General features: G+C 36.2%; 1 protein-coding gene across 8 annotated transcripts in view; it reads left to right on the top strand.

Annotated features, from left to right (window-relative positions):
- GUCY1A1 (guanylate cyclase 1 soluble subunit alpha 1) overlaps positions 1 to 26,652 on the top strand; it is a 55,703-nt gene that overhangs the window by 3,238 nt on the left and 25,813 nt on the right. For 5 of the 8 annotated variants that reach the window (XM_037125711.2, XM_037125708.2, XM_037125710.2 and 2 more), the window contains one exon: positions 23,497 to 23,862. In XM_037125711.2, the coding sequence (XP_036981606.2) occupies positions 23,608 to 23,862 (255 nt within the window). In that variant the 5' untranslated portion in view covers positions 23,497 to 23,607. Of the gene's footprint in view, positions 1 to 1,293; positions 1,403 to 23,496; positions 23,863 to 26,652 lie in introns of all 8 variants that reach the window. The other 3 variants (XM_037125709.2, XM_037125713.2, XM_037125714.2) reach the window with 1 other exon arrangement.

Genomic DNA, 26,652 nt, shown 5'->3' with positions numbered 1-26,652 from the left:
TTTTCAAACAAAAATTCTTTTATTATGTTTTTTAAATTAAATCTCTATTGTATTTTTTCCATTTCCATTTAGTCCTTTTATACCCACCTCTCCCCAGTGGACCACACTGTCGTCCACGTCCATGGGTCCTTTTTTCTTTTTCCTCAATCCCTCCACCCTGTAACCCGCTCCCACTAGCTGCCATATGGTGATTTAACATTATTTTTAATGAATAAAGATATTGCATAATCTTAAATTTTGTCTGATATCATACAAAAGAAATTAAATTCTATGTCTACATTTGTAGGCTGCATTTATCAACAATTAATGTGAGTCTAGGGAGAAAAACACTGATTTTTTTTACAAGTTAGTTTAAAATAACATGTGTGCCCATGAAGTTTCTAATTCACCATTTTCAGAAATAAATAAAAATCAAATTAGCCTTAAGAATGAATCTCTGCAGGTAAAGAGAAGTGGACATTTAAAACAACCACTGAACATACCAAAATATATTATTGATGGGGCAAAACTGGAGGAAACTATTTATTCTCAATATTTTCTCTATGTCAGATTTTCCAGAAAGTTTCTTAGCCTTTCTTTTATTTGCTAAGACTCATAGCATTTACGGCAATGATTTTTATATTATTTAAATTATAATTATTTACCCAAGAAGCTTTTCTTAAATATTACTATTACTTCTCTTCCTATTTGTAGAAACTGTTATTTTTTGTTCTAAATACCAATAATTTCAATTCTTCTTAGTCTCTAGACTATCTAGATTTATTTAGGAATTGTTGATTAGGTACCTGTGCAATAGTTTTGTTTTGGATATCTTTATCTTGCCCTGATAGAATAAGAGGTTTTAGCAATTTTTAGGTCTTAAATGAGCAAATGTAATTGTCCATGAAGTAGGTGACTTAATTGGGGTTGGAGTAATTTCCTGGCTATCCTAAATCACAGTTGCCCCTATTTTTCTCAAATCATTTGAAAGTATCTGACCCATTTCATATTTTTTTCTCTCCTTTGGCTGGAGGCCAACAGGCTTTATCTTCCTGTAGTCCTGAGGCTTATGGAGAGCATGATAAAATTATTTGCAAGAAGTGAAGAGCTTTAGAGCAGCTTATAAAACTGGAGGGTCTTCCTGCAACCTTAACATAAAAATGTGATTCTCACTGTTCATAGTTATGAACTTCACCTGCCTAGAAGGCTTTCTGTTCATTAATAATCTTTCATTAAAATGAACCCTCCCTTTTGGAAAATTAAATGCAACTGAAATTAATTAACTCACATACCATCTCTTCCTTCTCACTGTAGTGGGAATGAGCAAGAAGCCAGCAGAAGACAATGGTTTGGGGAGTGGACACCTGGGCAAAGGAAGTTGGGCGGACCAAGGAAAACTTCTTAATCCTGAAATAATTTCCAGGTCTGACCCAACCTACATATTCCCTTTCTTTCTGCTAAATTACATAAAAATACCTGTTTAGATGTTTGTATCTTATACCAAATTCCAGTCTCCCTCAAGATATTCAGCACTGGACTCAGTGCCTGATGCAGAGTGTCTAATAAGTTTAATTATGTGATCTTTGTAATTATTGAGTTAAGTTTTTATGCCTTGATGCTCTAAGTTGTACTACTCAAGAATTCAGTTTAAAGAATGGTATTTGTTTTTGCAATGGCCCTCCATGGAATATTATGGTTTTCTCTCATATGGCTTGCAGCATATTCAGAATTGCTTATAAACTGTTATTTTGTTGATCATTGCCCAATTATCTTTTGTTTTTCTAAGTTTTCATCCTCCACTAATGTTATCTGTTCTCTCCCCATTACCAACGCTTGTTAACCTCCTGAACATCACACTTTCCTCAGTAATCTGAAATAATGGAGGTTTTTCTTTCTGCATCTTAGTCAGCTGACATTGTTCAGAACTTCATTCAACCTCTACATGTTCCGCTCTCACAGGACCTTAACCTGCTGCCCTTACCTTTGGGAATCCACTGGTATTCACCACCCTGGGCCTTCACATCACCGAAATTTCCCCAGCTGAAAAGGCTGAGAATCTCATATCCTCTTTCTCCTATCAATCTCCTAACTTTCCAATAATTCATCTCACTCGCCATTACCTGACACCATCATCTTCCATTATTTTTCTTTGGCCTCCCTTACTTTCCCCATGTTTCTCTCTTTGTACTGATCACAATCATCTTAGCAATGACAACTCTGCTCTAACCCTCAAATCTCTTGCCATTAGAACATGATTTACTCCAACCTAATTCACTTTAAAGGATGATTGATAATGCTGGGAATTTATTCTTTCTTAGATAATTTCATATCGAAATCTCCATAGCGCATGTTCCATTTTTTCAGGTTTTCCAGTTCACTCAAACTATTCTTATTCTTTTCTTCCTTAGCAGATAAGCTTATTTTTGAGTTCATAGAGAATATGAAGATTGATTTAGGCAAATTATTTATCCATATTTATCTTAAATGTTATAGGCGTTTCTTTATTTTATCTGTTCTTAGCATAAGAACTCTTATGTTGGACTATACTATTTGTCTTTAAAATATTTATATCCCAATTTTTAACTCTTAGAATACCTACACAAAATGTTCTCATTTATGACAACTCTTATAGTCTGTATGATAATATTCAGTTTCTTCAACCCATCCTGAACTGACATGGTTTGGGAGTCTCAGTATCACAGGGCATTTCTCCTTTGGAGGCACTCCTGGTTTTCCTGGAGTGTGGTCCCCAAGCTGAACCTAAAGGAATGAGGAATGAATGAATATCATTAGATGTATTGGGTTTTCTTCTCTATAGTTACTCATCCTAAAATTTAATCTGCTCTCTCTCCATTTATTTTTTGTACCCACAGTATTTTATTTAATTATGCATATTTATTTGCTTCATCTTGTGAAAATACACTTCTCCCCAATTGTACATTTGACACCTGATTAGGGACTTTTAAAAATACTTACTGCAATTACATTTAATCTTTGCCTTTGGTTAGCCTATTGTTTCAGAAGGTCAAGCTATTTTTGGATTCTGATTCCATGATACAGGTTAGCAATTCTTACCAATGTAGAGGCATTAGTGGATTGGATCAGGACACAACACCTTTGTCTGAGTAAATGTGTAGAATGCTGAACTGAAAGGACTTTTGTGGCACCTTCTTGCTTTTTATGAGTCCATGAATTAATCCCATTTATAAGGCTGTTCAACCAGTTGTATAGTCAAGTAACTCTCTTTCCTCTGAGCTTACATTCCTTTGTGTAGCCCAGAGGTATTCTGTGACAGATTTGCTCAGATTCCTTGCTGAAATGCATTTCCACTTTCTGTGGAGTAGGTATTCACGAACACAATTAAAACCAAGAGGAAATGACACTGGCTTGTAGGTGACAACACTTCACATTTTGAGTGCTGACATTCTGCAGCTTTAAGAACCTCCTGGGACTCATGCCTGGGATAATGTCAAAGCTCTTTAGGCTTGAGTTGTCAGAATCCGCCTTCTCTATTTTGAAAACTGAGACACTGGCTGGATTTTTTTGTTTCTTATTAACCTTTCTATTCATTCCAATATCTGTAAAGATGATTTTAACTCTTCACTTACCTTATCCACAAAATCCTTCAGTACTTTGCAGTGAAATTTCTCCAAATTAGTCATCTCAAACTCATTTAGACTATTTAATATCATACTCTACCTTGGACCTTTAAATGTGTTTTTGTGTGTGTGTGTGTGTTTGTCTTACTTTTGCCAGTGAATATTATTTTCTTGAAGAAGAGAAGTGAAACAAAAATACAATATTTCTGCCTGTACTATTTGAATTTCTTCATCCCTCATTGGGAAACTTTATGTACATCTGGTAAAATGCCATTATCACCACTTTATCAATATAAAAAGAATTAAAGAAACATTCTTTTCAATTTGTAGTTTTTGAAAGCTTAGCACGTTTTGTGTTTTATGACACTCTTCTCAGGGGTTCAGTCACCTTTTTGTACTTCTTGCAATAAAGTTTACAATGGATTATGCTTGTCACTGACAGAGATACAAGCAAAGTTTATGACACAGTCCCTGACTTGAGGGAATTTAAAGTCCGTGTGTGGAGATAACAAAACCCAGAAATAGTCTCAGAATTGTACATGTCAGCACCTAGCAGTCGGCTTAATACTTGTGGTGAATTTTAAATAATTTCTAAAAAACCTGAAAGAAGGGAGACAGTTCTGCAAGACGGAGATACTGGAAAAGCTTTCTAGAGAAGATGGAGCACTTAGTTGAGATCTTAAAACAACACCACAGTGTTGAACTTTGCAGGACCTGTAGGATTTAAATGTGGAGAACAGTGGGAGAGTGTTCTAGAGAGAGGAAAGGAAGGACATCACAAAGCAGGCGAGTGTGTGTGTGTGTGTGTGTGTGTATGCACGTGTGCACATATATAACCAGGTGTGGAAGGAGAAAGGGCCATGCCAAGTCTCCCAAGTCACAGCTTTGCAGTATTCCTTTGTGGAAAAAGACATCTGCCCCTCTCCCCTTTTCTTGATTTCCTTTCCCCTTGCTTGATCTTTGGAGAGGCCCATATGTACTCATCCTTTAAATCTGAAATGAGGCTCTACTTCTCGGAAACTTTTCCTGCTCTTCCAAGTCTGAATTGAGTACCTGGTCATATTTTCCTTTGACTCCCTATCACATTAGTATCTACAGTTGTGGCTGAATTGTCTACTTTCCCATTAGCTTGAACTCTGTGGGAGGAGGTACCATTTCTGTTTGGTTCTCGCTCTATTCACAGACACCTTGTAGAAGTGCTCATGGATCATAAGCACTCAGTAAAAATGTGTGAGATGACACGGTCCTGCCTGGAGCAATGAGGTTAAGTTGAAGAATATTTATAAAAAGATTGAAGGTACAGAGGGGTTAGATTACAACAAGAGCAGAGTGTCGGGCTGACTCTGCTTTATTAGGTCATGTGGAACCATTTTGGTTTTAGAGTTTGGAGAAAGGATATACCATATGCATTACTTTTAATTAGGCCTTCACAAATCAGTTCAAATTATCCGAAGTTTGATATGCACTTTTAGATTTAACTAGGAAATTATTGGTTCCTTAACTTGTATTAAGTGTTTCTATTCATGAGGTTGAAAAATCATGTAACTTAAATACTGTGCTTTTATTAGAGAAGATTTGTTATTTTACTAGTCTAATTTTATATGTATGGCCTGAAATTGTTAGCTGCTTTTGGTTCTCAATTTCCAATCATTTTGCATTCAGACATGCCCTGTTATAAGTAGTTAAATATGTGGTATATATTAAGTTAATGAAACATATTCCTTTAGTAAAACAAAGGAATTTCAATGTTCCATTGAGTTGTGTATTTAAGTGTGAAGTTTAATCAATGTAGCAACATTTTAAAATGTTTAGAAGGGTTTACAAAGGTAACATGGAAAAGATTTGGATAACACAATAACATTATCAATATTTGATATGTCAAGATTTAAAACAAGATAGTCTTAGACTGGATTAGCGTTACACATTTGTAAATGGGACCAGCAAAAGGCATTCCTCCCAGTAAAAACTTCCCTGGTAAAATTCTAGTTTTTTTAATGTTCTATATTTGTAGTCACTAATTGTAACTTACATTCCTCTTTGTCCACTTCTACCCCAAATAGCAATTTGATATGCCACAACATTTATTTCTGGTTCTTTTCTGTGGTGACTAATCAAAATGATATTCTTAAGCTCTTGTGTCACTTCCCAGTAGAAAAAGTATTCAGCAGTGGTGTGTAGGAAAGCTCTCATATTTCTTGATGAAGTCTGTACCTTGGTGGACTAGCCAATTACCCCAACTGAAGTTCCTGCCTTCCCCCTTTCTCTCCAACCCCTTTGAAGCTGTTGGAGTTTTAGACTGGGTTACCACCTAGAGCTCACCTGCTGGCTTGGCTGAGTGCAGGAAGGTCATAAATGAACGATATTGCAAGGCCGCCCCCAACAGAAGTTTCTCTCCCACTTGTCCCATGGCCTAAAATTCCTTTGGATTGTCTCTCTTGTGAATTGTATCTCTTGGAGGCCATGGGATAATTATTCTACTGAGAAGAGCACCACGACTTGTTTTCCCGGTAGCAAATGTCATTTTTGTTACGTTAACTTCCGCCTTTGATTAAGAGCATGGTTTCTTGGACATATTTTTAAAGTTAAGAGAAAAGAGAAACTAAAAGACCCAGCATGTGGGTCTAAACAACAAAGGTGGATACAAGTAGGGGGTATTGAGCAACGATACACAGGCCAACAGGAAGAGGGAAGTCAAAAGAAAGTGCAGAAGGTCCTGAAAAGAGCAGTCTCTTCACACCTTTGTTCCCTCTTCCTTGCTAATGAAGAAATGGCCTAAGCATTTTCCCTCACCTGTAAAAATCATCATTTTTACTTATTTGCGTGGCTGTCATTTCATATTTGAATCAAACCCGAGTACAGTTGGTTTAGTTTATCTTTATCTTTATCTTTATTGTTGTCTTTGTCTTTATCTTTATCTTTATCTTTATCTTTATCATCTTTATCTTACTGTTGGATCTGTTTCTATGCCTGGAGGAAACTGGTAGCTGTGTGCAATCACAGTCCATTTTACACGTTGTAAAATGGTGCCAGGCTATGATTCCTTCCATCAGCTGCCCTTGATAAATGATCATGGTCAGTGTTCAGGATCAAGAACTGTGGCTTTACACCGTGTGTTAAAGGCCATTTGAGGTGACAAAGGGATTGTGCAGTGTTCCTAACTTCAGGCAGGTGATCTGACGGAGCCATGCTTTACCGCCTGACTCTGCTGCCTGATGTCTAGATCATTCTCTACTTAAATCCTATATTGTAGCCATACTGTCTCCACTGGAATTTGCCACCTTGCCCTTTTTTCTTTCAGATGTTAGGCTTACTGTATACTTTTTTTCTATTGTATTTTTCATTTTTTTAGCGTTTTCAATGACTTCCTTGCCTTTTCTTTTTTTACACTTTTATTGAATTTATTGGTGTGATATTGGTTAATAAAATTATATAGGTTCCAGGTGTATATTTCTATAATAGATCATCTGTATATTGTATTGTGTTCACCACCCCAGGTCAAGTCCCCTTCCATCACCATTTTTACTCCTATACCCTCTTTTACTTCCCCCACCCTCCTTTCCCTGTTATTCACTTGGGAATCTGGATGTTTCTTTGAGTCCTCAGTTGAGTTTTTAATTACTTGAGTAATGTATAACTTATGTACAACAAACCTCACATATATAAAATATACAATTGGATAAGACATGACAGACGAATACCTCTGTGAAACCAGCACCACGATCAGGATGAATAACATTCCCACCCTCCACCTAAACCTTTTCCTGTGTCCCTCTCCAGCTGGTTCCCTCCTCCTCCTCTGTCCCCAGTCATCTGTCTGCTTTCTGGACTTGACACTGTGTTTGCAGTAACTAGATTTTATGTAAAAGCAAATTACCATATGCACCCTTGTTTGTGTGGGTTCATTTACTCAGCATAATTATCTACTTTGTTTCATATATCTGCCAAATAATAGTTCTTTACATATATGGCTATACAACATCACCTTTATTCAACTGTGCGATGAAACATATTTCAGTAGTTTCTTGGTTTTTAGCTATTACAAATAAAGCTTATACATTTACATGTGTCTTTGTTGAAATATATCATTTATCTTTTTCTTGGGTAAATACCTAGAAATGGAATAACTAAGTGATAAGATATGTTTAGTATTTTAAGAAACCACTAAACTGTTTCCCAGTCCCTCCAGCAGAGTCTGAGAATACCACCTATTCCATATCATCACTAACTCTTGGCATTGTCAAACTTTCAAATTTTTGACATAGTTTCTGCCTCATGATTAATAATATTGAACATCTAAAGATTTATTTATTGGCTATTCATATACCTTCTTTAGTGAAGTGTCAGTTTTTGCCCATTTTTAAATCTAATTGTGTTTTCTCTGTTCTTTTTGTTTTTTAAAAGTATATTTCACTGATTATGCTATCACAATTGTCCCATTTTTCTCCACTTAATTCCCCTCTGCTCTGTACCTACCTTCCCACCAGCATCCCCCACCGTAGTTCATGTTTTCTTATTTAGCTCTAAGACTTTATATATTCTCAATTCAATTCCTTTGTTGATATGTGTGGCAAATGTTTCCTCTCACTGTGTGATTTGTCTTTTTGTTTACTCCGTGGTATCTTTTGAAAAGCAAAAGATGTTAAATTTTGATTTTTAAGTTTAGTTCACCATCTTTTATGTTTCATGCTTTGTTTTTCCTGTTTAAACATTTTTGCCTAAGGTGACAAAGATAGTCTCATATTTTCTTCTCTGTGTTTTATAGTTTTAATTTCTGTGTTTAGGTTTGTGATCCATTTGGGATTAATTTTGCGTATGATCTGAGGTATAGATCAGAGTTCGTTTTTTTCCCATATAGATATTTGTTTCAACATAATTTATTGCTAAAGCTTTCTTTTTCTCATTAAATTGCCTTGATACATTTGTTCAAAAAATGAACAAACAAATGTTGAACTGTTTTTAGACTCTATTGCATTGATTTCTGTTACTCTTTTCAAACCAATACGAAACTTTTTGATTACTGTAGTTTCACACGTTTTAAATGAGTCTTTTACTGCTCTTTTTCTTCTTTAGTATTGATTTAGCTCTTCTATGTTTTCCATTAAGTCTTAGCTTCATTTTGTCAATGCCTATTAAAAAGCTGGCTGAGATTTTGATTAGGGTTGTATTTTATGTTTAGATAGTTTAGGGAAAATTAATACTTAACAATGTTGAGCATGGTATATCTATTTATTTGGATTTTCTTAATTTATTTTACCAATGTAGTTTGGAGGTCTTGCAAGCCTTTGGTTAGATTTATTTCTAAGTATTTTATATATGTCAACATTATAAATGGATTTTTAAATATATAATTTCTTAATTGATTATTATCAGTACAGAAATTACAATGGACTTAATGTGAGCTTTGTATCCTGCAACCTTGCTAAAATTAGTTCTTAGGTCTAGTTATTGTGTAGATTCCTTAGAAATTCTTATGTAAATAATTATATATACATAAACAGACAATTTTACTTCTCTCTTTTCAATTTTTTGTCTTTTTTTCCCCTTTACTTATTTCAATGACTGTGACCTAACCTCCCTACAATGTTGATTAGATGTGGGAGAAGGAATTCTTGCCTTGTTCCTAATCATAGTCAGAAAGTGTTCAGTCTTTTACTTTAAAGTATGACTTTAACCGTAGGGTTTTTTTTAAAAAAAATATGCATTCAGATAAAAAATTTAAAGCTCTGATTATATAGCTTATCAAGCTAGTTCTCATTATTAGGGTTGGAGTGGGAGCCTACTATGATTTTATTCAACCTAATCAGAGGTGGACATCTCTGTACCTTGACTTTTTTTTTTAACTAACTTTGTACACTGTGTAGTAAGTATCCCTGTTTAAAGACAGCTACCAATATACACAACGCTAGAGATTTCTAATCTCCAAGGCTCTTTTTTCAAATTTGCTATTCCTCTTAACGTAATCTTCACTCATTTTACACTACAGTATTTCCTCCATTGTTCCTTATTTTCTTTCAATTTTACTCTACTATTATTATTGAAATTTGTCTCAAAGAAGTCATGTATTTATAATCTAAAATTCAAATGATGTTTTCTCAGTCTTCTTGCTTATAGACTGAATTGTGCCTCACCCTCAGTTTGTACGTTGTAGCCCTAATCCCCAGTGTGATGGTATTTAGAGGTCAGTTCTTTGGGAGATAGTGAAGTTTAGAGAAGGTCATTGGTGGGGAGCCACACAGTGGGATTCGTGCCCCTATAAAATGTAACAGAGACCTTGCTCTCTCTCTGTGTGCCATGTGAGAATACAGCAAGAAGGGGGCCATAAGCAAACCAGGGAAATAGACCTCTCAGAACTGGACTATGCTGGCAAACTGATCTTAGGCTTCCAGCTTCCAGAACTGAGAAAATGAATGTCTGTTGTTAAAGTCACCCAGTCTCTGGTATTTTGTTATGGCAGCTTGAGCTGACTAATACACCCACTTACCCTCTTCAGACTCTTAACATACACTTCTTTTTGAACACGTGTCCCCTTCTGTTTACATTCTCATCATATTTATCTGACAGCTGCTTCTCTGTGTTTGTCATAATATCCTTCTCAAGTTCTTAAATATGAGTTTTTCCCAGAATATTAAATTTAGCTATCCTTTCTCTCTACACACAGCCCTTTGGCATTGAACAGATTGAAATAAACTGAAATAAACTCCCCACTTTAATGGCTTTCTTTATGCGAAAGGCTACAAACTCATATCGGTAGTCTGTGAAACATTCCCCTACAAACTCCAATTTTCAAATGCATTGTACCTAGATGCCCCATTTACAGTTCAAGATCCTTGTATACAAAACAAAATTCCCGTCTTGTCTCAAGTCTACTTCTGTTGCCATTTTCTGTTCAAAGCACCATCCTCCTTCCAGACAAAGCTCAGAGTCATGTTGTTCCTCAGGTTTAGTCCATGGCCACTTGACAACTTTAATTTTATAGTATCTCTAGAACCCATGCTTTCCTGTCCCTTGCCACAGCTTCCTCCCTTGCTCAAATTCACTTATACCACACTCCCTCTCTGGCATTCCCTTCTGCTAACATCTTTACGTCCAAACTGTAGTCATTTTCAAAAATAAGCTCAAATTCCACGAGAAGCTTTATTTGATTATCATTTTGCTGCCACTGGCTAAATGTGATATTTCTTATAAACATAATTAATTCTCTGTCTCTACCTATTCTCCACTTTTTATTATAACCATTTAAGAAAATTTTATATATATATATATATATATATATATATACACACACCCATGCTAGACTTTGAGAGAAATTATTCTCTTTAGAAGTTCAGCAAATATTGATTGAATTACAAATGAATTTATTAATAATTCATTATAAATTTTTTTCAGAAAGCAAAGACCTTCTATAGCATCCAAAGTAGCCACATTTTACAGGGCTTTTTGGTCTATGTTTTGCTTCATATACATTAATAACCTAATAATATATTTTACTGATATTAGTTAATATTTACTAAATGCTCAATAATGCTGTACTCCATGCTTATAATAAAGCAAAGAGCTATAGAAAACATGTATGATTTTCCACTTAAGCTCATTTCACAGGGAAGTGGAAAAAGAGGATGGGGAATAACATAAGCCAACATTGTTGGTTTCTTTGGCAGATCTTAATGAACTTTATAAATTTCTATGTAAAAGATTTCTCTCTTCAAAAAAATGAAAAAAATGAATAATAAAATAGAAAAATAACTGATATTAATAAAATAAAAAGAAAATAACTGATATAAACAATAAAAATAGATAAAATAGCTAATACAATAATAAAATGGAAAAATATAAAGAAAAACTTTTTGAAAAATGTGTCTTCTCATATCAGTGTATGAACATACCACAGATACAGGGAAACAAAGTGAAAAGATTGTGTAAATTTGAGAAAAATATAAGTTATCTATATCTTTTCTATGTTTATATCAGATGCCTTCAAGCCAGCAGTTCTGTCTTTTAACTTCAGCATAAAATAACTCACTGGTAGTCTAAAGTTGGTTAAATTAGAATCTGCATTAACTAGTTAGATGAAGGCTGAAAACATGCCTGACTTTCATTTATGTGGCAAAGGCAGCAGAATGAATAATTCTTGACAGAACATATTTAGAAAACTAAAAAAGGACTAAAGATAGTTTCTTGAGAAAAATATAATACAAAAAGTGATGAGAAAATCATGGAAAAGAGCCTGGGGAAGTATTCTAGAAGCTGAAAGTAATTTATTAGTGTGCATTAATGTTAGTGTGATATGTGGATGGACCATAAGCCTCTGAGAGACTAAGATGAAGTATTATGGTAATTCTCAAATGACTAAGTGTGGAGCTTGAATGAAAAGTACTAAGCGTCAAATTTTTCTCAAAGCTGTAGCTGCCATTGTTGAGGGGCTACAAAGGAGGAGGGCTTTTCTGCATTTCAGTGGAGGGGATGGTTTCGGAGTGAACTCTGATCTCCTGGTGAACTGCCTGAGTCCTGTCTGACCGCTACACCTCAAGAGCTGGGTCAAGTTGCTAAAACCTGCAAGTGCAAAAGATGGCGCTACATAATCTCTCATGTAACTTATAGTTCTAAGCTTGTGTTCTAAAAATGAATGTATCTGTATGTGGACTATTATGTAAGAGATACTGAAATGAATAAGGAAAGTTGGGGTTTACTGTGAACAGGAAATTTTTTCACTTTTTCTATTTTAAAACAATTAGGTGAAAAGGCATTAAAAGAATATGGTTGTGATTTTAGATTTAATGGGAAAGACCTTACCCTTTCTCTACATATACTTTGTGAATATCCATATACATACCTGCAAAATACATGTTTAGAAGCCAAAATTCATTTATGATAATGATTTCTTCTAATTATTATATAAAAATTCAGATCTACTCTAGTTTCTAGAACCAGAGAGGTTCAAAGCAATATTTTCCAAAAGAGAGTCTCCTTAAATTCATGGGGACCCTCAAAGGGTCTCTCACACTGGCATTTCTAGAATATCAAGGCTTCAGTCCTTCAGCTGACATGCCCGACAGTCTGACCTCCCATTTTCTTCTGTCTTCCATTTTTGCAGGTAAATTTAACTTTTATGTCCCCAGATTGTATTTGTTCACAGAGGAATTTGAGTCATAATCATGATGGTGTATATAAAGCCCTTCATCTTCAAACCACCCCAGAACATTGGCTCTGTAATCAGATAAGCTGATTTAGGTTCATCTGATTTAGGTTCAGATAAGGTTCATTTCCTGTTCTTGCTCCTCACTGGAACAAATTAATCTATATTTCAGATTCTTCTTGAATAAAAAAATTAAACATACACACACACCCTTTCTCCATAGGATTTTTGAGAAGATCGAGTGACATGTGTCTGTTCTTCAAAGCCCTTTACAACAGAGATCAGCAAACCGATTCTATAAAGGACAAGAGAGTAAATATTTTAGGCTTTGCTGGCCATGTGGTTCCTGTCACAATTACTCATCATTGCTGTTGTTCTTGAAAGCAGCAGCCATAGGCCATTCATAAATGAGTGAGCTTATAAATGCCCCATTTTTCCTTTACTATCAGTCCTTAACTTCTGACACCAAACGTGTGTGCTTCCTCACCAAGTAATTTTCCAACACCAGCTGCATGTCCTTTGACTTAATTCAATTCTGACATGATCTACCTGGAGTGAGGGTCAGATCACACAGAATGAAGGACCCTGTTCTATAAGAGTGTTCCCACTTCCCCTGACAGTCCCAAATCTGGGCCTCTGATAGTTCTGGTCCACCAGCTATAAGCTGAAGGTTCCCAGTACCCCCTCTTTGGGTTTGGTGATAGGATAACCCACAGAGTTCAGGGAAACAGTTTATTTATGAGATTACAAGTTTATTATAAAAGGATACAACTAGGGAACAGCCAGATGGAAAAGATGCACAGAGCAAGGTACGGGGAAAAGGCCCAGAGCTCTTGTGTCCTCTATGGACACGCTGCCCTCCCAGCACCTCCACGTGGTCAGCCTTCAGTCCTGCTCCCCAACCCGGAGATCAATCTGGGTGAGATGGAAAGTTCCAACCCTCTCATCACCTGGATGGTTTCCCTGGCAGCCAGGCTCCATCCTGAATGTATCCAGGAGCCCCTAGACTCCTGGTACCTCACTTTGGAGATTACAAAGGTTTTTTGGACCCATGTGGCAGGAAACAGGGGAAGAAAAGGTGGGAACAAATCAAATATATGTGTTTCTTATAATGTCACTGCATGGCTGCGGAAATTTGAATCTCATACTGTGTTCATGTATGGTGATATGTTTTTCTTTGGTGATGAGTTTTATTCATCCATTTTATTATGTAAAGACTCTTCTTAGCTCAAGGGCTGGAGAGAAAATAGCAGCAGATTGGAGTTGTCCCCCAACTCATTCCCAAGCCCACTTTCCAGGGTCCTGGGTGTCCAGCGTGTTCCTCAGTGGTGGTCCAGCTTTGCCGACCCTCCCAGTCCCAGCCCAGCACAGGCATCTCCTCCACTGCCTGAGCCTCTCCAATACATTTGTTCATCTTCTCCTTGGATTTTCTCTCTGTTGGTTTCTATGTGGCCAGTTCTACACTCGATTAATTTGTTCTTCATTACTTTGGGTCAAGTTGTGTCTCCAGCAGTGCTTACATGTAAGTCTTAAATTTGCACGGCTCTATTATTTTGTAGTCCTTTTTCTCAAGAACCTTAGGAAAAGTTCCAGGGGTTGGAATCAGTATTATGTCTTCTTCCAGAACCTTCTTTCTAAATATGACAGCTCAGGTAATTTGACTTTACTGTACCATAGGGTGAATTAAGGTTACCCCTTCTTTCCCATCAAGGATGAGGCCACCTTGCTATCACCTTCTTGTTCAGATGTTAATTCCAATGCTCTGTAGGTGTGATGGTCAATCCCAAGATCCGCTTCATTCTTGTTAGGCATCTCTACATCTCCTATTTTGATCAGACTCTGGGTGACATGCCCATATCACAATCTAAAAATAACATGCCAGTGAGTGCCTCGCCTCTCCCTGAACATCACCTAAACCTTCCTATAAAATGAGTAAACACTAAGAAGGTAAATAGATTAAAAAGTTGACACTAAATCAATATTAAGTACAGTTAGCTTATAAAAGCAGAGATGGGAGACAGGATTCTTTGTATAGCAAATATTTTTCATTTGTCTATCTAGTGTTCCAGGAAAAGAGAATTACACACCACACATTTTCCAGTTCAGTGTGGTTATTATTAGTTTATTTTGTTTGAAAGAATTTCCACATTAGAACTAATGCAGATTTATAGAAAAGAGTACATGAGCTAATGATGTAGGCATTCTTGATTTATAACAGGTTTGGTTTAATGAGTAGAAAAAGAAATCTAAAATGTAGCACAGTCCTTCCATTTTTATTCTCATATCTTATTAAAGAAATTTGGTATGCAACTTATTAGCTAATAAAATTACATAAGATAAAACCAAAATAGAATCTTATTTCTGTGGGATGTGTTGTAAATGCTATTATTTTGTAATTCAGTAAAAGATATTACTTTCTTGGTATACATTCATGTTCTTCAAGTGAAGAATGATATATATATATATATATATATATATATATTTTTTTTTAGGGCATCAAGCACCTGCTATATACCAGAGTTTCTTTATAAGGCAATAAGAAAGGGTACCATAGATTTAAAAATTTCAGCATCTTTCTGAGAAGATGGAACATATTTGTCAATCATTTATTCAGGGACTTCTATTAGCATGGTTCTATTGTATAATGCCTTTGTGCATATTATCTTTAATCCGTTATATATCCCTGTTTCACCACCATTTTGCCATCTTGCACATGAGGTGACAGAAATTCAATGAGCGTAAGAAATGTGTCCAACATAATACTCCTGCTAAGTAATACAGTATCTCCAACTCGAGGATGGGAATGCACCTATGTGGAGGGCTGACTAGTTGTGTGTGGATTTTCAACTGCTCAGGGGCCAGGGCCCCAATCCCAACATTGTTCAAGGATCAACTGTAAGTGTGAAACTCAACATTCATTCATCACATAGTCGGTACCAGGTATTTTCCCAAGTGCTTCCCACTTATTGATGTTTATTCTCAGAAATCATTTATGAGATAGTTGCTATTAGTGTACCTATTTTTCAGATGGAGAAAATTGAGGTGAAGTTAGGCTAAGAACTTGGCTAAAGTCACAGAGCTGGTAAGTGGTAGAGGCAAGAAGCAAACACAGACCATCTGGTCCCAGAGCCTGAGCTCTTCACTACTGTACTAACTCATATATATATATATATGAACATGTAAGAATGTATGTATGGTACTTATATATGTGTATATATGAACATAGAAGAATACATATACATGAGTGATAAGAAATTATCATTGCGGAAGATGGAAAGTAAGTGCGTGGGTGTATCTGCATGTACATGAAGTCAAAGATGTGCCCCCAGGTTCTCCTGATTGGCCAGAATGAAAAAGGAAAGAAAATGGAAATTTATGATGTTATTAATTATCAGTTCCATTATGCCCCATAAATGAAGTTGGTCAGTCAGCCCAATCGTTTAATTGTCATGGATTTGTTTTCACAGACAAAAAAACTGTACTTGAAAAAATAACTAAATAAAATTTTTTAAAAAGTTCTATCAGGTTACATTACCCAAATCATGATGAACTCTGTGGAGTCTTAGAGATTATAACCAGACTGGGTGGTTCTCCCAGGTAGCCTTTTCACCTTCCTTGCAAATTTGAATCAAATATTGTTAAGAGTACAGTATAGGTATTCTGACATAATATGATATAGGTGTTGCTAAAAACACTTGTATGCTGCAAAACTATTCACTAAAAATAAAAGAACATATGGGAAGAAAATGTGTTAGGGTGAAACCAAACAACACTTATGAGCATTAATTAAAGCAGTAGAAAAATACATAGCCTTATTAAAAAGACACATTAAAATCTACCAAATACTGCTACAGTAATTGTAGGCCTAATTTAATGAAAAAAAGGTGGAAGTAGCTAGATGGGAATGGACTGTAAGAGGGGTTGAGTTAGGAGACAAAGAAAAAGTACAGGAAAACTGTGTAATGAGTACTTTTAAAACAAGACATGTGGTCAAACTGAACTAGGAGGAAGAACATGGGTGAGTGCTTATCTGGTGTGATTGCTACTACATAGTGACATTTCCCCCTATTTTTCATTTGTATGAGCCAATTCACATCACAGAAATACACAGTATTTATCTAAAAATAGCTAAAAACAAAATGGCTTTTTATTGAGTAAAAAGGAATTACATTTCTCCCTGAACTACTTTCATAATATTTATTTATTTCTCCCTCAGTTTCTTCTGTAAATATTATATTTTCAGTAGATATCTTTTTAAAAGAATAAGTCTTTGTAAGCAAATATTTTAGCAATATAACTATGATGGGAATTATAGAAGTCACTACAAGAAATAGTTTTATATATTTCAGGAGCAAAATATTAAAACATTTATATAATTTTTATTATGACCTATATCCTATGTAGCAATGATATTTCATTTGAAGAGATGCCAACTGCATGCATTCAAATTTTAGTGGTTATCACACTAGAGTTTTTTAAAAGATTTTATTTATTTATCTTTAGAGGGAAAGGGAAGGAGAGAGGGAGAGAAACATCAGTGTATGGTTGCCTCTCATGTGTCCCCTGCTGGGAACTGGCCTGCAACCTAGACACGTGCCCTGACTAGGAATCGAACCTCAAGCCTTTGGTTCACAGGCCCGCACTCAATCCACTGAGCTATACCAGCCAGGGCCACACTAGAGTTTTAAAAACATAGACATGTAGGATTTATAATTCTATAAGTTTTGTTTTTGATCTTTAATTAGTTATAATACATTCTATAAGCACTGTGATATAAAAACTGAGAATCACAAAATGCTAACTTTTAGAGGTTAAATTCCTCTGTTATATACTAAACTTTGCTGTTACTCTAAAGATCTCACAAACCCCTAAGTCCAAAGAAAAAGATTGTGAATCATGTCCACTGTTTTTTTAAAGCTTTCTCTCTTTTTTAAAGGCCTTACTTATTTATTTTTAGAGCAAGGGGAAGGGAGGGAGAAAGATGGAGAGAAACATCAATGTGCAGTTGCCTCTCACGTGGCCCCCACTGGGCACCTGGCCTGCAACCCACGCATGTGCCCTGACTGGGAATCGAACTGGCAACCCTTTAGTTTGCAGCCTGCACTCAATCCACTGAGCTACACCAGCCACGCATGTCTACAATTTTTAATGAAGAATTAATGCGGCTTATAGTTTATGTCTTACACTATAGCTTTAGTGAGACAGTTGCCACCAGGAAAGGGGGTGTTTCTGTGTTTTGAGTCCCTTGAGGTGAGGCTACCATCACCTTTAAAGCTGACCTCTTTGTTTTGGGAGGATAACCAGTATAGTTACAAAATCTAAGGACTGAAGATAGCCACCTACTTTATACTCGAATGCAATTGTAGTCATTGGAAAGGGGAATGCTCTGTTCAGTAATATAAATTGGAGTCAGCTTTTCCATGTCTGAGCTTTTTAAGATAAAGAAATTGCTTTCCTAAAGGAGATTTTATCAGTAGAGTTGGAGCAGCCCAACTCTTACCAGGTGTCATATAATCCTGAAGACCTAAACTCTGAGCCTAGTCGTGATTTAATAACCAAAGTCATGGGAAATGCATCACGGACTATTTTGATTGCTCTGCATGGCCAGAGAGTCTTCCTTTGGCTGTGGTATTCAGAAGTAAATTAAAGTAGGAGACGGTATCCTTCCTTTTCTTCAGTACCCATGTCTAATCGGTAGCCAAGGCTTGTGGATTCTCTCCCTAAAATACTTCTGCAACTGATCTATTTTTTTTATCCTCAGGGAACCCAGATCAGCCACCTATCCAACTCAGGCCCAAATCTCATTGTGCCTTCCAAATTAACTTTTTTTTAAAAATTAATTTTATTTAGTTATTTTTCAAGTACCGTTTTTTTTATCTATTTTTCCCATCCCAGCCTCCCCCGCCCCTTGCTCCCCACCTCCCTCCCATTTCCACCCCCCTTAGTTCTCATCCCTGTGTCCTTCCTATTTGTTCCTCCAAATCCCTCCTCCTTTTCCCCCTTAACTTCCCTTCCTTCTCCCCTCTGGTCACTGTCCCCTTGTTCTCTATTTCAGTGTCTTTGTTTTTTTTTTTTTTTGCTTGCTTGTTTGTTTTGTTGTTTAGCTTCCTGTTAAAGGTGAGATGATATGGTATTTGTCTTTCAGCACCTGGCCTATTTCACTCAGCATAATGCTTTCCAGTTCCATCCATGTTGTTGCAAAAGGTGGTAGCTCCTTCTTTCTCTCTGCAGCATAGAATTCCATTGTGTATATGTACCACAATTTTTGGATCCAAATTAACTTTTAAAAGTCCAGTCTAATCTCTTCATTTTCTCACTTCTTAGTCAGGTCAGTTGTTTACCCTCGGAGGAGGGTTTTAATTTGTTTACCATGGGTTACAGAGCCCCCAGATCCTGACCTCTGCCTGTCTCCTCTCTCACCACCACTGCCTGGACCTTCCTGACCCCAGGCTCTAGCCAGGCTGGAATGATTTCAGTTCCTAGAACATGACTAGAGCTGCATTAGCCTCCAAGCATGCTGAGTTCTCTCCAACTCCCTTTACCTCTTTACCAGGCTCAAAGTCACAGTTCTGCTCAGATGCCTCTTTCTCCCGGGAATGGGTTTGGATCCTTGATTTGCCTACTTAGAGTGCTGTGTGCCTCCCTTTTCTGGAGCCCAAGTTACACTCAGAACCGACGTGTCCCTAATAGTTTTCCTGCTGCATTGGAAACTCCAGGAGGGCATGTGTCTGACACACAGTAGCCAAACATTAATATTTGTTGAATAGAATGAAAAGTGAGTGGATGAATGAATAAAGTAGGAGATAATCCAGTGTACCAAAGAATCTATGAAAGGGGAGATTATGAAAATGAACATGCAAAGAACATGGAGAATTCCACTATGCCAAGAGCCAAAAGATTCTTGAGGTTTAACACTTAGTAGCTTATTGTCGAGTTTAGCAAGGAGGGTTTTAGTAACGGTGGAAGCAAAACCTGGAAAATTGGAGGTTTAAGAGTAAATGCTTAAGGAAATAAAGATAGCACATAGGGCTGGATCTTGTCAGAATGTGACTATATAAAACTGGGAGGAGTGACAGCTTGAAAGGGTCTGTCATTTGCTTGTCATTTTTCTTAACTTAGACTGGGAAGACTTGAACATTCTCACTGGTTTTTCTACTACCCTGTCCTGCTTTCCTGATATATCATAGAGGAAAGTTCTATAAATATTTCCTACTGCAAAGTAAAATGAAACACATTTTAAAAGCCTGATTTATGGGATTTCCTTTTATATTTTAAAAATTTTGGGGGAATGAAAATTTCTGATGATTTTCAGGCTGCCCCAAAATTAAGCCGGTTCTTTGACATTCATTTATGAAGATGGTTGTTACAGTTTGAGCTGGACTATGCAAACTTTATCCTGACTAAGGCAGTTTGTTTTGAAGTTGTCTTTTCCTTTTAGCTACTCTTAAAAATCTGGACTTTGGAATTTCATCTTGCAACACTTCTGTATCTTGAATCACAGATTTTGGCACAGTTAGGTGCTAAGACATTGATCAGTGGATATATATATTTGCTTTTTTTCCCTTACTGTGGAGATTTAGTTCTTAGGTTCCCCCCACCCTCCCCCCACACATACCATTTATAATTTAAAATCTGCTTTTTAAGACCCACTGTTATAAAAAAAATGCTTTTTGTGTCCGAGACTACCTGTGGGGTGTTTTTCTCAGGTCTCTTTACTTGTAGAAAACAAGATTTTTGAAAGGATGGAGACCCCCATTACCTGAACAATAAGGCATCCTGGTTATTAATATGAGGCCAATAGCTGGGCTATTGTTCTCACCATAGCGGTTAATCACTTACTAGTAAGAGGGAGAGAGCATTCAGTATATTTGAAGGCTGTTAATCATCAACTCTGGGAATGGCAAATATCACTTCGAGTTTCTGAGAATATACACCCCCCACTGTTACCAAGGCTTTGTCACCAAATGTATTACTTCAATTAATTTGTTTTTTCTTTAACATGTTTGCTGTCATTTCTATCACAAGCTATGTACTGAATTGCAAGTGACCAAGTCATTTGTGAAGTTACTGCTGTTACACATAAAATACATCCCAGGCTGAGTCGAGGAACCCATTCTGTATTCCTGGCAGGCAAGCACAAGACAAACGTAGGTTTCCAAGGTATCAGCACTGTGTGCATCTGTTTCATGGTGTAATTTTGTTAGCTGAACAGATGAAGGATGCTAATTAGTTTGTTTATACATTTGTGATTTAATGAGACTAAACACTTAACTTATCTTGAAGTAAGTACAACTTGTTTCCTGTTGCTGTTTTTAGTTCAATTAGAAACAGTGTTAGGCATATTTTTCTGGGAGTTATACACTGTGCAATATGGGAGAATCTCAGAGGAGGATGGCTGGTCAGCTGTAGCCTGTCACAGTGAGATTGGATGGGAAGAGAAGAATAAAAATACTGGGTTTTGGGACAAGTTGAAATTTAGTATTAATGAGATTAAGCTAATGGAAGGTTTTATTATATACTACATTATATCAAACTCCTAAATCTAGTACTAAAGTTCTAATGCATACCAAAATAACTTATTTTAGGAAGTAGTTCTATACATTCATTAAATTCAATTTATAATCAGAGTTCTATTTTTATCACCTCCCCTTTTATTTGAGTACCCTCAAAAAAAATCCTAACTATTCTTCATCGAATTTTCTCTTCTTCTAATTGCTGTAGTTATATTTTGATATAACTAAAATAATGGCATTCAATTAATACAGCTCTTCTTTCTGAAAATTAATACAAAATACTAGTATTATACTTTTTATAAATCAATAATTATTTAATACTATCTTATCTCTTTTTTTTACTTACATATTGTGCAAAACTGAATATCCATAGGCTATAATGTTTTGGGAGTGGCTGGGCAGAGGAGATGAGCAAGTAACTTGCCTTATAGTCAAAATGGTATTTGGATTAAAATGTTTCAGTTAACTAAGCTCTTTACAACCAGACGTCAGAAAACTACAGCCTGTGGGGCAAGTCTATGGCCAGTTTTGCAAATAAAATTTTGTTGAAACTCATCCACGTTGGTTCCTTTCATGAAGCAACAGCAGAACGCAGTCATTGATGAGAGACCTACAAGGCAGAAGATAGCTACGTTCCGACCCTTCATAGAAAGGTCTGCTGACCACTGATCTCAACTTTACATGAAGACAGCAATTAGCAAATAGTAGTAGAGTTATGCTGAAATTCAGTATAAATATTTGTAGAAATGACTCTTAAAGAAATGTTGTTGAGAGCTTTAACTTTTTAGGTCTTTTGGAATCCAGGTTACCACGCCATACCTGTGAGGTAGATCCCTCTTGTAGTCTGCCAGAGTATGTTTTCTGCTCAAGAATATATAGAATCATCCTTGTACCTTGTGAAAGATTAATAAATTACATGTTGGTCCCGGAGTTGGGGTATGATTTTAAGTAATGGAGAATACTGGCAGCATCTTCTGGACCTCACCATCCTAATCTGCACCCATACCTAATATCCGGTGACCCAAAAGACTGTCAGATGTTGAATTTGGATTTTTATTTGTTTCAGTTCATAAAGTGGACTGTCCATTGCTCTAAACTTATTAGATAACTTATCTATGACAATTTACAAACCACTGTGTATACATATTAAGAATCTATTAAAAGCATTTAGGCACATAGAAAAGAAAAAAATACCTGAACACTAGTTGTAAAGACTGAAATATAAGGCTCTATCCTGGATCATTCAAACGCCATGAAATGAGCAGGAGAATTATGTTCTTGTTTGCTTTTTAATGTAAACTCCTAAGTCATATCTTTAAGATAAACCAATCCTAGTTTATAAATTAAGCCTGATTATTTAGAAATTAGTAAAATTTTGTAATATGAGTTTGGGTTAATAGAAAATGCATGGACTGTGGAGAAAGATGGACCCACATTTGAACTCTAGCTCCTTCCTTTTCTAGCATTTCAAATGAAAGTGAGTGACCTAACCTTTTGAGCTCTGGCTCATTAGACATAATGATACTCATGCCATATGGTGGCTATGATGATTAAATGATTCCTGTGAGGCTTAAATTTGAAAACAGATACTTAGCACATAGCAGGGATAAGTAAATGTAGGTTATTTTCACTCTTTCTAGTGTCTTTGATTTTCCAAGAATGAAAATAGTTGGTAAACCCAGTTAATCAACATCATTAGCATAATATTAAGCTGAGCTCACAACCAAACAGTGTTTCATACCTGAAAACATATATTTGGTGTTTCAGTCTGAAAACACGTACTTAGGCATCAAATATATAAATGTTTGGGGGTATATTTGGGAGACATTGGTTTTTACTATTCCGATTTATCAGAAATGATAGTATACTGAAAATATAGTGGTATTAGCACTAATAAAATATACATTTTGACTTAGCTTCTATCTTAAAACCATAATGTTCCACCTATGTGCAATCAAACTAGACCAAATGGGTTATAAAAATGGACATCAGTAGTTTGTGCTAATAAGAACACTTCAGAGAAAATTCTATTCCATCTGAAAAATATTGAAATGTTAAAAGCAATATTTTACTAGTATACTAAAAATACACACCTGTTAAAGATCTTTACCAAATGTTCCATCCATTTTATAATTGACGTTTCCACCAGAATTTTTTTTTTACTGGAAAATGCAATATAACTATATCGTCTTTGCTTTTGAACACCTGTCTCTTTGTTTTCATTAAAGTTGCAAGTCACTCTCTTTCTGTTCTGACTTTCTACTGTCCATAGACATCTCAGTCACCAGTGTCTTTGATCTGATCGCGGCTTTTATTTGTCATCCCACATACGAAGACCAGCTCACCAGGACGAGATCCACAGCAGAGTGAGGCCACCAGCACCATGTTCTGTACAAAGCTGAAGGATCTCAAGATCACAGGGGAGTGTCCTTTCTCATTACTGACACCAGGGCAGGTTCCTAAGGAGCCGGCAGAAGAGGCAGCAGGGAGCTCAGAGAGCTGCAAAGCCACTCTGCCCGTCTGTCAGGATGTTCCTGAGAAGAATGCACAAGGAAGTCTTCCGAAAAGAAAGACCAGTCGGAGCCGAGTCTACCTTCACACCTTGGCTGAGAGCATCTGCAAACTGATTTTCCCAGAGGTGAGTGCTTGTCCTTTCATGATTTTACTGCTACTTTGAAAACTGGTTTTTTTTTGTTTTTTGTTTTTAGCTTTTCTAAGGAAAATGTCAACACTTGCTTTCTCACTTTCAAGACTCTGATAGATGTAGCATATTTTCTGGAAACATACAAAAACATTCTTTTAAAGCAATCATATTCTTAAATTGTATTTATCTTAAAATGTTTAACATCTTGAATTCTTTTAGAAACTGTCTTGCATTCTGGCAAGCTTTATAATTTTGAGTGACTGCTTAGTTCCTTAGCATCAGCTTTGTCTGTGAAATGAAAACAATAATAGTCTCTACATTCTAGTGTTTTAATGATCATGAAGTGAAATGATCCATACCTCTTGCCATAACATAAATGCCTAGTAGTTGTTCACTATTATCTTAAAATTAACTTCCTTGAAGAATAACTTGCTTTCTGCCATGTTCTCTTCTTCCAACTCAAAGAACTTCATGCATCACCTAACAATTTGTTGGGGTGGGAAAATCTCCCTAGTCTTGCTAGTTCTCAGTCTGAAATCTCTGCTCAAGCCAGGCCTGACCTGATCTTTTGGGTCAGAGTCATGGTCCTGTGATCACCCACGCCTGTGTTGTTACCTCAGGAACTTCTTGAAATAGCTCCGCGAGCTGTGTAGTCTAGTGCCATTTTGAGATAGGGAGCACCTTCTTGGTCAAATATCTTAGGAATGGAAGGGGCATGTAAAGAGCTCCCCTCCTCCTGTACAGCTAAAAAGAACAGCAGCTGACTGTGTTCATGATGTCCTTCTCCCTTTATCAGTGTTTAGTTTTATAGAAACTCACTTAACCTATGAATTTGGACATTGATGTAGTTAGACTCCAGCTACCGTCATCTGCTGGTAATTTTTAACTGACTCAGTACCAAAGCACTGAAAAACCACAGACTCACTGACTTTTAGCACTTAAAGGAACTCCAGAGGTAATCTTGTTTCCCTCCCAAGGACTAGGGGAGTTCAGTAACTTGACCAAAGTCACATAGTGTTTGAAGGGTAGAGCAATTACTGCTGTCAAGCAGCCCACTCAGGGTTTGAGTGACTGAGAAAGAAGAGACTTGAATTGACACTTGGAACATGGATAAACTAGAATGAGCAGAAAGTGAAGGAACTTATTTTAAATATAATATTACCACCATAGAACTTTAGTTAATAACCTTTGAAATAAAACCATCTAATTATTCTCATACTATGCTAGTCACTAGACAGCCAGCTTTGGCTGGGATGAAGGATGTAGCTCTTGTCAGAGAGTTGGATGGCATCACAGTCTGGGAAGTGGTTGGGACTCTCATTTCCAAAGACAGAGTGTGGTGCCCAGGGAGGAACAGATGGTGACGACGGGGAAGTTGGACGTCCTCCACACTTCTTCCAAGTCTCGTTGTTATTGTGTCAGCTTCATTGTTTTGTTTGATAGATTTTCAGAAGTCATACACATGTTAAAAAATTCCAAATACCAATATAAATATTTTACTTTTTTCTTTGTATTTGTTTAGAATAATCTGTGTTGTTGGTGAACTCATAGGAGTAATTGTTGAGGTTTGACTATGCTGTCAATGGAGCAGATGGTGAAGGCAAGGCTATAAGAATGCTAACAGGCATCATTTCTTGGCATTCTGGCTAAGATCAAGGAACACTTTTAAGAGGCAGAAGGAGTATAGTTGGCTTTGTTGACTGGAATCCCTCTTTGACAACTGAGGCCATTTGCCTTATGACAAAAAAGTGTCATCGTGTTGGCTACCCTTGTACTGTGTAAAAATAATCTAGATTATTTCACCAACTGTGCAAACATCTGCATATCTTCAATTAAATAGAACTTTTTAAGTTTTTAAGTAGACATTTACTCCTTATTATACTGTTTAGTTTCATTGTATCAATACTTCAAAGAAAGAGACTCCAAATACCATTTGACAGCATCATAGTTTTCATTTTAGAAAATCAGATTTAACTTCCAAGTTCATGTTTTTATGGAGGACAAATATTAAAATTTATTATCCATGGCAAATCCAAAATAGGAGATTTCATTCTAAAGTAGTGAAATAAATGGGACCCAAAAAGACCTTATTGGTCATCTAACTCAAATTTCTCTTCTGTTTGAAGAAATGAAGGCAATAAATTTAGGGCGCTTGCTTTTAGTAAAAGAGATAACTGGAGAAATGAAAAGGTCTGTGCATCTTATTCATATTTTATTGCTCTTTTTATTACAATATTGTTTGCTCATTTTTCATGACTGTTGCTCCCCTAAAATCCTGTATACTCTTCAGGCACAGTGTCTTTAGGAGCTTGCAATGTAGTATTAGCCACAGTTTTAAAACATCAGAACCCACTTACTGGACTGAATCAATTAAATCAAACATGCTTAAATAGATGATATTACTCTAAGTTAAAGATCTCACGAGACCAAGTGGATCTGAGAAGAACTGTGAAGTTTCTAGATATGTTTCAATACAGTGGGTTTCAAGGAGAAAAAAAGAAACAGAATTATAATTTATCCTTAAGAATTGAGATAACTTCGGTTTAGAAAAAGTATTAAAAACTGTAGAAAAGTTGAAAATCAACTAAAATAGTTAAACCATACTAAAAAAATTTCATCCATTCAGTGTTCATGGCAGTAATACATCAAATGACAGTTATACCAGAAGTATTAATGTACAGTGTATTTTTCAGGGATACACTTGTTTTAACAATGAACACATATCTACCCTTCATCAAGTCAAAAATAATTGTTAAGAGGAACAAACTCAAGAACAAACAGGAT

The sequence above is a fragment of the Artibeus jamaicensis genome, unplaced genomic scaffold (genome assembly GCF_021234435.1).
Source record: "Artibeus jamaicensis isolate MK-2021 breed Jamaican fruit bat unplaced genomic scaffold, CSHL_Jam_final scaffold_537, whole genome shotgun sequence".
Taxonomy (NCBI): Eukaryota; Metazoa; Chordata; class Mammalia; order Chiroptera; family Phyllostomidae; genus Artibeus; species Artibeus jamaicensis.
Note: the sequence above shows the minus strand (reverse complement) of the source record. Positions and strands in the feature narration are given on the sequence as shown.